We start from the raw sequence: 12,915 nt of genomic DNA on the forward strand, positions 1-12,915 counted from the left end.
AAGGTTCCAGTGGTTAATATGAAAAAAGGGGAGTTTCTATCACACAAAGATTTGGAGGACCCCCTGTAGTAACTCTGACCGGACCCCCTGTTGAAGACTCTTGGTATAGTGTTTGTGTGTATGTACAATATATATTTCTCACCTGTCCTGGCCCAGATAGCCGAGTCATTGGTCTGATCTCCGCTGCGTGTCAATACAACCAGCCTGTAGGGGGCGCCGGGCCTGAGCCCCTGGAAGGAGCAGTCTTTGCTGCTAGGCTGGCCACTCGTGCGGTCCCTCAGCGAGTCGTCCCCATTGTACAGGTAGATGTCATAGGCCTCAAAGTCGCCCTCCGGTGGCGCCCAGTGGAAGGACAGGCTGGTGGTGGTGTTGGCTTTCATGGCGAGGTCAGTGACAGCAGCAGGCCCTGAAGTCCCAGAAGATGATGGGTATTACTGACTCATTTTAGAGAGTCTGAAGCTGGGTCCCAACCTGAACAGTTCGAGCCGCGCGATTACATACAAAGTCAAGGCAAAGACGAGACTACGCGCGACTGAGCACGGCAAGAACGATCCGAAAGAGGTGGCGCGAACGACGCAAAAGGCCGCCTCGGTGTCTTCGCCCCACTTGGAAAAATTCAACTGAAGCGACCTTCGCTTCACCCCCACTGACTCCACCCATCGCGTCCTGACAGTCAATCAACGTTGATGTAGTCCGGAGACATGGACATGATTTTGGTGTTTGGAGTTGGGACTCCCTTTTTTCCAGGTGTTTCGCTCTGATCCCAACTTGACATGATTTTTTTACCAACGCGGACCTGCACGACCAAAGTGAAGCGATAGAAGCGACGAGAATAGAAGAAACTGCTCCAGGTTTGAACCCAGCTTAAGATATACATGGATGGCTCCAAACATACATAAATAGTAATACATTATGTTATTCCACCTGCCTACCATTATAATATAATAGAGGGCGGACTGCCGCGCCGCCAGTCATTTCAATTCACTGAAAGTTGCTCAGTGACGTTTGAAGCACCCGGAAGACTGCCGGAAGTACCTCGATTGGCACCTTTCTTCCCTTGCAACTCCACAAACGTAGGGTTGCTGTCAACGCCCTACTTCTTCATACAAGAGTATCAGACAAGTATAGAAAGTATAGAATTAAAGAAACTACCAGATCTAGATTAGATTATAGATATAGATAGATTGGCTATTTTCACTATTCAAAGGAGTAGTTCACCCCCAAAATGACTTTTTTTGCTATTGATTACTCACGCCATGGAGACTTGAGTTCAATAATATTTTTTGGTTTTTGTCACATTCCTAAGACAAAAATGTGATTATAGTAAATTTACCCTGATGGTTTCCCCATCCAGTGCCATACATTTGGGTCCCCATCCAGGGCCATGGAATCAATGGGGGTAAATTTACTAAAATAAAATTGTTGTCTTTTGACAAATACAAAAAAAAATTATTGAACTCAAGTCTCTATGGCATGAGTAATCAATAGAAAAAAAGTCATTTTAGGGGTGAACTACTCCTCTAATCATAAAAAAGGAACAGCGGCATACAAGGTATAACAGTAGACAAGCGATGGTAGTAGATATTCTTACGAGTGCGAGCTTCTGCGGTGACCCCCAGGCTGCAGACTCCTCCGCTGGTCGTGTGGACCAGGATGCGGTACTTCTTGCCCGGGGTGAGGCCGTCGAAGCGGTGCTGGGTTTGTCCCGAGGGCTGGGAGGAGTTGGCCACCAGACCGCCCCTCTCGTCCAATAGCTGCAGGCCGTAGCCGTCGGCCACGCCCAGAGCCTCCTGCCAGCTGACCTGCAGGCTGCAGGTGCTGTGACGGTTGTCCACCTGCAGGCCCGTCACTGTGGAGGGGACTGGAACAGAGCAGGCCCTTCTTTATTCCACTGGTTCTCAACCTATTCAGGCCGCGACCCCCCAAATAATCATATTTTAACTGCTCCCACCCCACCACCACCACCACCCTGACAAGCACTAATAGTTGAGGCATTACATTTTGTACAACACGGTTCTATTGTGAAAATAGCGGATCTACATGCTCACAACGCCTGGCGTTGCCAGGCGTTGTGAGCATGTAGATCTGCTATTTTCACAGTTTCTGCCTCTAATATTTGACAATTTGGCCAATGTTTAATTTGTCATTTTAGAAGTAAATTCCTTAAATTGTTTAGAAATGTGCATATAACCTCTATACACTTTTTACTGTTGAGTGAGGAAAACAATGTTGCACATTAATCATCTGGGGACCCCCCAAAATAATTTGGGGACCCCCACACAGGTTGAGAACCACTGCTTTATTTAATCTAACTGTGTACACACTGTGTGTGTGTGTGTGTGTGTGTGTGTGTGTGTGTGTGTGTGTGTGTGTGTGTGTGTGTGTGTGTGTGTGCACGCGCACGCGCATGCGTGTTCGCACGTGTGTGCGTGTTCGCGTGTGCGTGCGTGCATGTGTGTATTTGTAAATGTACGTTTGTGTATTTGTCTGTATGCTCACAAATATGCAAACCTGTCATTTTAAGCCACGGGTCTCACCTGTGCGTCCGCTGGCTGTGTTGTTATTGGTCAGCTCTCCACTCAGGGATTGAATGGTGACGGTGTAGAGCTGGCCTGGCTGCAGGGAGGCAAAGCTCAGTTCGTTCTCATGCTTGCGGACGGGCTTGACGTCCAGCCTGCGACTGTCCTTGTACAGGGACACAGAGTAGCTGTCCAGGTCTCCCTGTCCTGGAGTCCAGCTGATCTTCAGGCCGTCACTCAAGCCGTTGTTGCTGACGTGGATGTTCTTCACTTTACTGGGCACTGGGTTGAGGACGACAATCAGAGACACATTTCAAATTGGAGTATTTACCTGTATACAGAACGACCGATCGACTAAAATGTACATCCTCACAGCCACCAGAGGGGCTAAAAACCAAGGATGAACCAAGAGCACCTTAATCGCCTCCCCCCCCCCCCCCATCATGGTTGAATGGACCATGAGAATTGACGTAATAGTCTGTCTGGTTGCTACTGTATATCCGTAGCTAATGCGTGATGTACAATTTCCAAACCACGATCCTGTACGCGGTTTGGCGAGAAAATTAGTTGGATAAACAGGAAGAAAAATTCAATGGAGGGAGACTTTATGTTTTTTTTTAAATGACCACATACGTAATACTACTTGGCATGTCTTACAGTAGCATAATAGCACATCTAAATCCTGAAGACCGTGCCAAAAATAGCAGATCTACAAGCTTGTAAATCATACATTTTCTGCACAAGCATGAGTGCAACAAGGGGGCTGCTGGTCCAGTTCACTGCTGCTATCCTGAACAATAATCCCTCGTAAAAGAGGGATTCACCTGCATAAAAAAGGTTTGATTGAGTCAATACATTAAAAGAATGTAGTACAGTACAAGTACAGTACAGTTAAACACCCTGCCTAAAAGGAGCATCCCAAATAAGTCCTTTTACAGTCTTTTTTACGTCAGAGGTCCTTGGTATTCAACTCATGGTCAAATAAAATAAAATAAAGTTTACCTGTGCGACCCTCTATGAACTTGGCGTTGTGGTTGGGCCCGCTGACGGTGGACACCTGGATCTTGTAGAGGCGGCCGGGGGTGAGGGAGGTGACGGTGCACTCCCCCATGTCGCTTCCCCGGGGGACGGGCGGGAACACCTTCATGTCATTGAACAGCACCTGCACCTCATAGTGGTCGACGTCTCCCGGAGCAGGAGACCACGCCACACGAAGGTCTTCCGTCCCCTGGCCAGCCAGAGACAGGGACCTCACTGCAGCAGGAACTACACAGGACAGGACAGGACAGGATAAGGGTTATTCTCAGTGGGGATATCGTCGTTGTCGGGTGAAAACCTTGTATGTCCAAAACCATTCGTTTTTTTATATCATTTAAAAAAATAAACTAAACTAGTGAAAACAGCCGATCTACAAGCACACAACGCCTCGCACCGCGAGGCGTTGTGTGCTTGTAGATCTGCTGTTTTCACTACCTTTGTGCGACGGACATGCCTGATGAAGCAGGGCTTTACTTTGCAAAAAAACTTGAATTTGAAACTTGGAGATACGAGGTTTCTGCCCGACAACGATGATATGTAAAGTGTTGGAATGTTCACCATCGAGTATCATAAGAAACAAATACATTTATAATAACGTAATACAACATAAGTTGCCATAAAAGTGATTATGTTAGGCATTTACGATTGTGATTATCACAAAAAATATAAATGTTATTGATATGAAAGAAAGAAAGATCATTTTTAGGGTTAACCCTAGAAATCTCATATTATCTATTTCATAGCTTACAATGAACGCTGACTGCTTTATTCAGTGACATTTGGACCTCATGGTCAGCATGAATGTCTGACACAAGCCAGCTGAGATTTAAATGGTGCTGAATTAACCAACTATCCGGTATGCACATGGTCTGACCCTTCCTTTTAAGTATCTTTATGTAAGAGTTTTCATCAAGCGCCTCCTCAAGATTTTGGAGGTGCATGAACTGCCTCCTTGCCTTCCTTCTGTAACAAAAGGCATATAATATGAAGTTCAGACCGTCCACAGTGTAGTAAAAACGACAAGAAGTGCACTGCCTGCTGATGTCGCTATAGCTTTATCGTACAACATGTGACAATACACCTAGAACCTTGAAAATATGCACAGAAAAAAAAAAGTGCTGAGTCACTCACATGTTCGTCCGTCGGTAGAGACACTGGTCTCGTATTTGCCACTCCAGGTGCTGACCACCACGGTGTAGAGCCTGCCAGGGACCAGGCCGTTGAACACACACTCGTTCTGTGTCTTGGGCACGGTCGTGTTCTGGTGGAAGACGTTGTGCTTGATGACCACCTGGTAAAAGTCAAAGTCGCCGGCGGCGTGACGCCAGTACACCTTCAGGTAGTCATCACGGGCAGCGTGGGTGGCGTGGGGGTTCTGCACACCGGACGGCTCTGAGACGGATGGAGAGACATTTACGCATATAACTAATGCTGGTGTCCATAGCAACTCAGGGCCAGACGACCAAAAAAGCAGTAGAAAAGATTACATTTACTACATGGCTATAAACCTAATGCTAACTAAACATGTACATATATGGAGTAACACAGTAAAAGCCACACAATTACAAATATTGTGTTAGAAATTCCATACAAAGTCATTCCAGCAGCAACAACAACAATAAGTTTTACTTTCATATAGCTCCTTACATGTATAAATACGTACACAGACAGTAGACAGTAAAGTAAATAGATAAAAAGAATGATAAATCAGTTGCTCTTAAAAAGCAGAGTCAGCTAGAGGAGCAGGTGATACATACGTGTGCGTTCCTGGACTGTGGAGTAGTTCTCGTAGCCACCACTGCGGGAGGTGATGGAGATGTTGTAAAGGCGTCCCGGGACCAGGAAGTTGAAGCCACACTCTGGGCTGGCTGACTTGGACATGACAGATTGCTGGACCACCTTCTCCCGGTCCCTCAGGGTAACCAGGTAGTTGTCCACCTCACCTACCGCCGGGCGCCATGACACGCTGAGGAAGTCCATGCGCCCGTTGTTACTGACTGTCACCTCACCAACAGCAGCGGGAACTTGGGATGAGAAGGGGAAGAAAGAAAGAATTTAAACTTTTGATTGAAATAAAAACTTTCGCTTATTTTTAAACGTTATATATTATACATCTGCCTGGTGTGACAATCTCGGCAGCCTAGGGGGCCTCATTGATTACTTATTCATGCTTACTTCTTGCCGTTTATCCCTTAAAAGCTGTTGGTGATTTACAAATTCTATTACACATTATTCTTCACGAAAAGCAAAGTGCTCTAGTTGGAATTCAACAATGCACAGCGGAAGCTCCATCCTGTTCCTTTCTCCAACAGGAAGTCTTTGATGAACGGACCTTGACTTTTTTTTGGTCGCATGGTTTTGACTTCCTGAAAATTCCAGGCAAATTCCTGTTACATCAGATAAGAGGCACGTTTTTTCAACATTATCCTCTTGTCAGTTTCAAATACAAAGAGCTGTTTACAGTCCGTCAGTCAGCATATTTTGGAGGACCTAGAGGGGTGAGGATGAGTGCCAGAGAGAATTTACATTCTCAGACTTCATCTATTGTGGTCGAACAACCGAGGTCAGGATTGAGTTTTGCTTGTTTCCGTTCTTTCATCACATCAAAATAACATTGAAAAAGAGGGGACTAACGATAGTACTTCAACACCTATGACAATATTAAATGATGTACACCTATGACACTATTAAATTATGTACACCTATGACACTATTAAATTATGTGTACATTTCCATGGAGAATAAAGAAGTATAACAGGTGAACTTATTTGTTTTTAAATCTTTATGCCGAAGCAGGGGATGGAGAACTTACAGTGAACTGCTAAATGTTTGCCTATTATCAGTAACCGTTTGGATTGGGGTGGCCCAACTTCCAAGTGGGACACCGACGTACACTTACACAGAAACTCATACACACCTGTCCATTAATTATATGTTTTTGTCTCCACCACCCATATATCTATTTAAACTTACATTTAAAATCCTAAAAAGAATTTCCCCCCGTGCAATCTGCCACATTAACGATCTAACAAGAGTAAAACTGATCTCGGCAGAGTTAAACGCTGATCCTCTCCCCTCAACTCCTCACCCCCATCCCCACCCACTCGGCCTCACTCACCAGTGCGTCCCTCAGCCACCGTCTGCCTGGAGGTCTGTCCAGCTCTGACAGTGGTCACCACCACCTTATAGAGGGCACCGGGCCTCAGAGCGTGGAAGTTGAGGTTGGTGGCGTCGGCCGCAACACTCTCGTTCTTGATGACGCTGCTGTCACGGACCAGCAGCACGCGGTACGAGTCCAGCTCCCCCGCGGCTCGCTCCCACCGTGTCTGAAGGCTGTCTGTAGTCCCACCATTGGACACCAGCAGCCTGGTCACCTGGGCTGGAGCTGGAAGACGGGGCAGATGGGACATGGACATGTAGAGCAGAAGACCGGGGTTAAGACAAATAGTTAAACATTTAAAAAAATAAACGTCCTGATTCAATATAAAGGCAGTTTTTTAGGATTGGGATTGATATTGTTCATGTAAATCAGTGGTTCTCAACCTGTGGGTCGGGACCCCCTGGGGGGTCCCCAAATTATTTTGGGGGGTCCCCAGACGATTAACTTAATGTGCAAGATTGCTTTCTCACGCAACAATAAGCAGACCAACATAAAGTTTAAGTACAATTTTACTTTATGTTGGTACTGCAACTTTTGAATACCTAAACATTGGCCAAATTGTCAAATATTAGAAACAGATTTTCTTTTTTAAATAAATAGCCGATCTACATGCGAGGCGTTGTGAGCATGTAGATCTGCAATTTTCACAATAGAACCGTGTTATACAAAATATAATTCCTCAACTCTTAGTGCTTGTCAGGGTGGGAAGGGGGGGGGGGTCCCCAGTTAAAATATGGTTATTTCGGGAGTCACAGCCTGAAAAGGTTGAGAACCACTGATGTAAATCATGGCAAAGGATGTGAAACTCACTGGTTTGTCCAGACACAGAGGCTGGAGTGCTCTGGTTGCCACTGTTGGTCGTCACGGTGACCATGTAGCGGCGTCCCGGGGTGAGGACGTTGAACGTGCACTCCCTGGCCTCCCAGGGTAGGATCTTCTGACTGATGACCATGGCAGGCTCCGCCTGTCTCAGCACCACGGTGTAGCCATCCCACACCCCCGCAGGCCGACTCCACAGGACGCTCAAGGTTGTCTCATCACTGTGACGCACCACAAGCTGCTGGACAGACCAGGGCGCTGGGGAGTTGGATAGCAAATCTTGGTGAAAATCTGCTTTTTTAATCAGCATACTGTATAACCACAATGACATTATGACAGGTAAGAATTCCAGGAATGGAATAGTAACCAAGGATTGCTATGAAATGGTTTGTTTGTGTGTGTGTGTGTGTGTGTGTGTGCGTGTGCGTGTGCGTGTGCGTGTGCGTGTGTGTGTGTGTGTGTGTGTGTGTGTGTGTCCAATGACCGAGGGGTGTGCAATGCTGAGTGGGGAATTCAGTCTGACCAGCGCTTGTCCAGAATAAGTACAACACTAGAAAGATGCAATTGGAAATTGCGAGTGTGGTTGCTGACAGTTGCTGACTATATTCTACAGTAAGCTAACTGTCATGTGAAGCTCAACCAATTGATTCCCTATTGATTCCCACTCCCATTGATTCCCTACTGATTCCCACTCCCATTGATTCCCTATTGATTCCCTATCCCTGCCATTTCCAATAGCAACGGAAAAGTTACCCTAGTAATCAATAAAGTTTCCGGAAAAGTTACCCTAGTAATAGATAAAGCTTCCCCAGGACTATAATGTGTTGCCCTGTTGGGCAACAACACTAATAACATGTATTGCATAAGCAAGTGGGTCACGCATTCCCAACTTGCACCTTGCGTGGTCCCTGGAATTGTCCATCTATCACAATGTTATATAGGCAAGGGAAACCATTTCCAAATCAACATTAAGCAATAATAATGTCTCACCGAGTCTTCCCTGGCAGTGTGCACTATTTCCCAGCGGTCCACTCTGTACGGTGACCTCTGCCCTATAGGGTCTACCAGGCACCAAGCCCAGACCTGACCTTGCGATGTAGTGTCGGGTCAGTTTGCTGAGAGTCTCATTCACCAGTACCAATGAGCTGTTCCACAACAGGAAGCGGTAGTTCTCCCACTCGCCTCTAGGAGGAGACCAGGTCACTCTCAGGGTCCTGCCATCGCTGAGAGCCACCATAGAGAGCTTAGACACCTTATCAGGAACTGGAGAACATTGACAGACGAGGGGAAGTATAGAACACATTGAGGTTTGATGAAACACTCGATGGAACACTTTACGTACAAATGGGTCATCTTCACATACAAACCATCAATTGACCCATTGGCCTAGAATTATTGAATGCAATAGCTATAGAAAAATAGCAGATATACAAGCTCACAGCCGTGGCCAAATACATATCAGTTTGGGGGTCCTTCACATGAAAAGGTTTGAGAACCACTGACATAGTAGTCTCTCAAGAACAGACTAACTGAGCTCCAGTTAAGTGAAAAGGACCTTTTCTTTGACGATGGCTAGCCAGATTGCTGACATAGAATTAATTTGTATTCTATATATATATATTTTTTAAATGGTCGAAATGTTCAAAATAAACATTCATTCATTCATCATCTTCGTTCATAGGTTTTTCAAAAAACCTTAGAAGGATTCAAAAGAAACTTATAGAATCAGGTCAAAATTCAAATTTTCACGATTTTTCAAAAATAGCAGATCTACAAGCACTCGGTGCCGCGCTGCGAGCTTGTATATCTGCTATTTTTCAATAGTTAAAGCATAAAATAATGACACACAATAATGTGTACCCGTTCTAAATGGGTTTTATAATATGAAACTTTTAAATGACTGGATTACTTACTACCACTCTACTCCTACTTCTGTAGCTGATGTTCATAACAATATTACTACTACTACCATAAAATTACGAATATAACTTCTACTCATAATACTACTTCTGTTACCTTTAAAGAGAAACTATGCCTTTTTAACCTGAATCGCATCGTTCTACTGTGACTTGTACCAGTGAACTGCACTGTCATGAAACTGTACCTTTTCCTATGCAAACTTCTAATAAAGTCTTCAATCAATCAATCAATCAGTCAATCAATCAATCAATCAATCAATCAATCAATCAATCAATCAATCAATCAATCAATCAGGACATGTAAAACTGATATAACACTTATCAATGCCTTCTGTGTTTTGAGTGCTTTTTACATAGACATAACATTGATACAAAATAATAATGAATGTTGTCCTTGAACAATTTACAAATAGCCGAGTAAAAATAGGTGAACTTATACTGGTGATCAGTCACAACATGCTTGACAGTCATGAAAGTAAACCAACCAATGTTCTCCTGTAGATCTCATATGAGTCAAGGGACATTCACCTGTCCTTCCACTAGTCCTGGTCTCTGTGCTCTTCTCTGCCACCACGGTCCTGACAGAGAGCTGGTAGGTGCGTCCGGGTGTCAGACCCTGGAAGAGCACCTGGGTGGTGTTGGGGGTCAGCCGGCGCTCCTGGGGCATGGAGCCCAGAGCTGAAAGGGTAACCTTGTAGTAGTCCACTCCTCCTCTGGCTGCATCCCAGCTGGCTCTCAGAGAGTCCACGGTACCGTTACTGTCCAGTCGCAGGTCTGATACCGCTGCTGGAGCTGGGAAGGAAAGAGTTAAAACACTTTACATTTTCAATATGGGCCTTGTTTCTTCAGGCCGCATGTTTTCTTTGGAACTTCAGAGTATTTCGCATGTAGCACATTGGGAACGAGTATTGTCTCTGTCAGGTTTACATTCACTGTTAGACTAAAGGCCCCTACACACCAAACTGAATATGACAGACTAACGGTGGGAAGATCAGTTCGTTCAGACTTGGGTGAAAGGTGGTAAAAACACTCAACTGTGTGTCACAGCCTTAAAGGACAACTTAGTTTTTTTACAACAAGGGTTCATATTTTAGATAGTCATTAGAGAAAAGAAAAGATGAGTGTTAAAATATTTCTATCGTTTTAGTGATTTTAACTATTTTGATTTGCATGCATGCCCCAAGGTTGGGGGCATATGTATGCAAGTGGCTAAATATGTCTTTTTAGACACAATAAGCCCATTCCCAAGATGCACCGCAATATTTCATGGGCAGATGTGACTTATGGGGGCTGATGTAAATAGTAACAAAGAAATTGCCAGCTTATTGTGTCTAAAAAGACATATTTATCCACTTGTACGCATGCCCCCACCCATTGAAATCAAAATAGTAAAATCACTAAAACAATAAAAAGCAGTAAATGAAAACATTTTAACATGCTTTCTTTTCTCTAATTACAATCTAAAATATGAACTCTTGTTGTAAAAAACTAAAGTTGTCCTTTAAACATTATACACTGCTCAAACCAAGGCGTCATTTCCATAGAGAGAATGTGTTTCGGCTGTGCTTATATCTCAGACTTGAAACTACCTCATCTCTAAACATATTTAATGTGTTGAAGCGTGGCGGGGGGTGAGGGGGGGTGATAGGAGGGGTGCTGCTGTTCATCAGACAGCCAGCTGCAGACAGAGGAAGGGTGGGGAGAGAGGACCAAAATATCCAGGACACAACGACAGAGAATGACGTAGCTGTCACTCTCTGCTGTAGCTGTGTGTGTGTGTGTGTGTGTGTGTGTGTGTGTGTGTGTGTGTGTGTGTGTGTGTGTGTGTGTGTGTGTGTGTGTGTGTGTGTGTGTGTGTGCGTGCGTGCGTGCGTGTGCGTGTGCGCGTGCGTGGGTGTGCGTGTGTGCGTGCGCGCACATGCATGTGTAGTGTAGTGTTGGAAAGTAAAACAAAGGCTTTCTGAAGTGAGTCAATTGTGTTGAGAACTCATTGTACCACATGAACCCTAAACTCCCTATTCTAGGCATGTCATAATAGGCGAACATTTGGCAAGAACAGGCGAACATACGCAGATCGGGGCACTCGATGCCGCGCTGTGAGCTTGTATACAGTATCTGCATTTTTTTAATAGTTGAAGGCCCCTCCACATTGGGCCCTAGTAACTCAGTCCCACTTTCTCCCCCCACTTGTGACGCTCCTGCCCACCGCTGCCTACCTGTGACGGCTTGTTTGGACACGGAGCTCTGCAGACCCACAGCCTCGGTCACCACGGTGACGGTGTACAGGGTTCCAGGCAGCAGGTTGCTGAGCGCAGCCGAGGTGGTGCTGTTCCTCAGAGTCAGGTTCCTCACCACAGAGCCCTGCTGGTCCCTCAGCAGAACCCTCAGCAGCTCACTCCTGCCGGGGCCCGCCTGCCAGGAAACGCTGAGGTTGCTGGAAGAGGAGGAGGCCCACACCTGGAGGCCGCTGACCGAGGAAGGAGCTGGAGGAGCAGAGATCACAGCTGGTTTAGCCTGTGTATTAACACAGTGGTTATCAACCCTTTCAGGTCGCGACGCCCAAAATAATAATATTTTAACTGGGGACCCCCTCCCCCCCACCCTGACAAGCACTAAGAGTTGAGGCATTACACACAGTTCTATTGTGAAAATAGCTGACAGTAGATCTACTATTTTCACAATTTCTGCCTCTAATATTTGACAATTTGGCCAATGTTTAATTTGTCATTTTAGCGGTATTAAAAAGTCCTTAAATTGTCATTTTAGAAATGTGCATTTACCCGCTATACACATAAACTTTATGTTGGATGGTTTAATGTTGAGTGAGAATACAATGTTGCACATTAAAGTTGTACCATGTAACTTTTTTTATAAAACAAATCTTAAAATTGTCCTAACTGTTAAATCGCTAAAGTTTTAGAACACCCACTCCGTTATTTTCAGCTTCTGAAGCCTTCTCTTTATATGTTTTCTTCTTAGCAGTGACAGGGGCGGGATTTCGCGCCAAAATGACATAATCTGCATCATCTGTATACGTTGTGTATACGTTGCCCAATCACATCGCCGATCATGCACACATGGTACACTACCGGCCAATCACAGCTTATCTGCTCTGGTCTCCAGGAAGCGCCTCCGCTTGGCTACAGTGTTTACCATGGTGAAGGATTTTAACCTCTTAATCCACAAATCCTGGCCAGAAAATTACGTTCTACCATGCGTTCTACCCCTCCACGGATTACTATCGGTCGCGGTGGTTTGCTGGCGCCGCTCCGGTGGTCCGCGGCGGTGGTCCGCGACGACTCCGGCCGAAAAACGGCCGAAAAAAGCAATACCGCTACTGACCACTAGTTGAGCAACTTACACAGTATAGCTTTAAGTTAATCATCTGGGAACCCCCCAAAATAATTTGGGGACCTGACACACAGGTTGAGAACCACTGTATTAACCTATAGAAAAGTTG

The 12,915-nt window shown here is 45.3% G+C and overlaps 1 protein-coding gene across 5 annotated transcripts in view; it reads right to left on the reverse strand.

The window, feature by feature from the left end:
• The window catches only part of ptprbl (protein tyrosine phosphatase receptor type B, like), a 41,902-nt gene that overhangs the window by 13,912 nt on the left and 15,075 nt on the right, over positions 1-12,915 (reverse strand). For 4 of the 5 annotated variants that reach the window (XM_080737744.1, XM_080737743.1, XM_080737742.1 and 1 more), the window contains 11 exons: positions 11,672-11,938; positions 9,984-10,247; positions 8,527-8,799; positions 7,528-7,794; positions 6,676-6,942; positions 5,315-5,581; positions 4,689-4,949; positions 3,522-3,785; positions 2,538-2,801; positions 1,592-1,861; positions 143-406 (listed from right to left, as the gene is read on the reverse strand). In XM_080737744.1, the coding sequence (XP_080593870.1) occupies positions 143-406; positions 1,592-1,861; positions 2,538-2,801; positions 3,522-3,785; positions 4,689-4,949; positions 5,315-5,581; positions 6,676-6,942; positions 7,528-7,794; positions 8,527-8,799; positions 9,984-10,247; positions 11,672-11,938 (2,928 nt within the window). Of the gene's footprint in view, positions 1-142; positions 407-1,591; positions 1,862-2,537; positions 2,802-3,521; positions 3,786-4,688; positions 4,950-5,314; positions 5,582-6,675; positions 6,943-7,527; positions 7,795-8,526; positions 8,800-9,940; positions 10,248-11,671; positions 11,939-12,915 lie in introns of those variants that run through there. The other variant, XM_080737746.1, reaches the window with a different exon arrangement.

This window comes from Nannobrachium achirus (genome assembly GCF_963921795.1).
Source record: "Nannobrachium achirus genome assembly, chromosome: 11".
Taxonomy (NCBI): Eukaryota; Metazoa; Chordata; class Actinopteri; order Myctophiformes; family Myctophidae; genus Nannobrachium; species Nannobrachium achirus.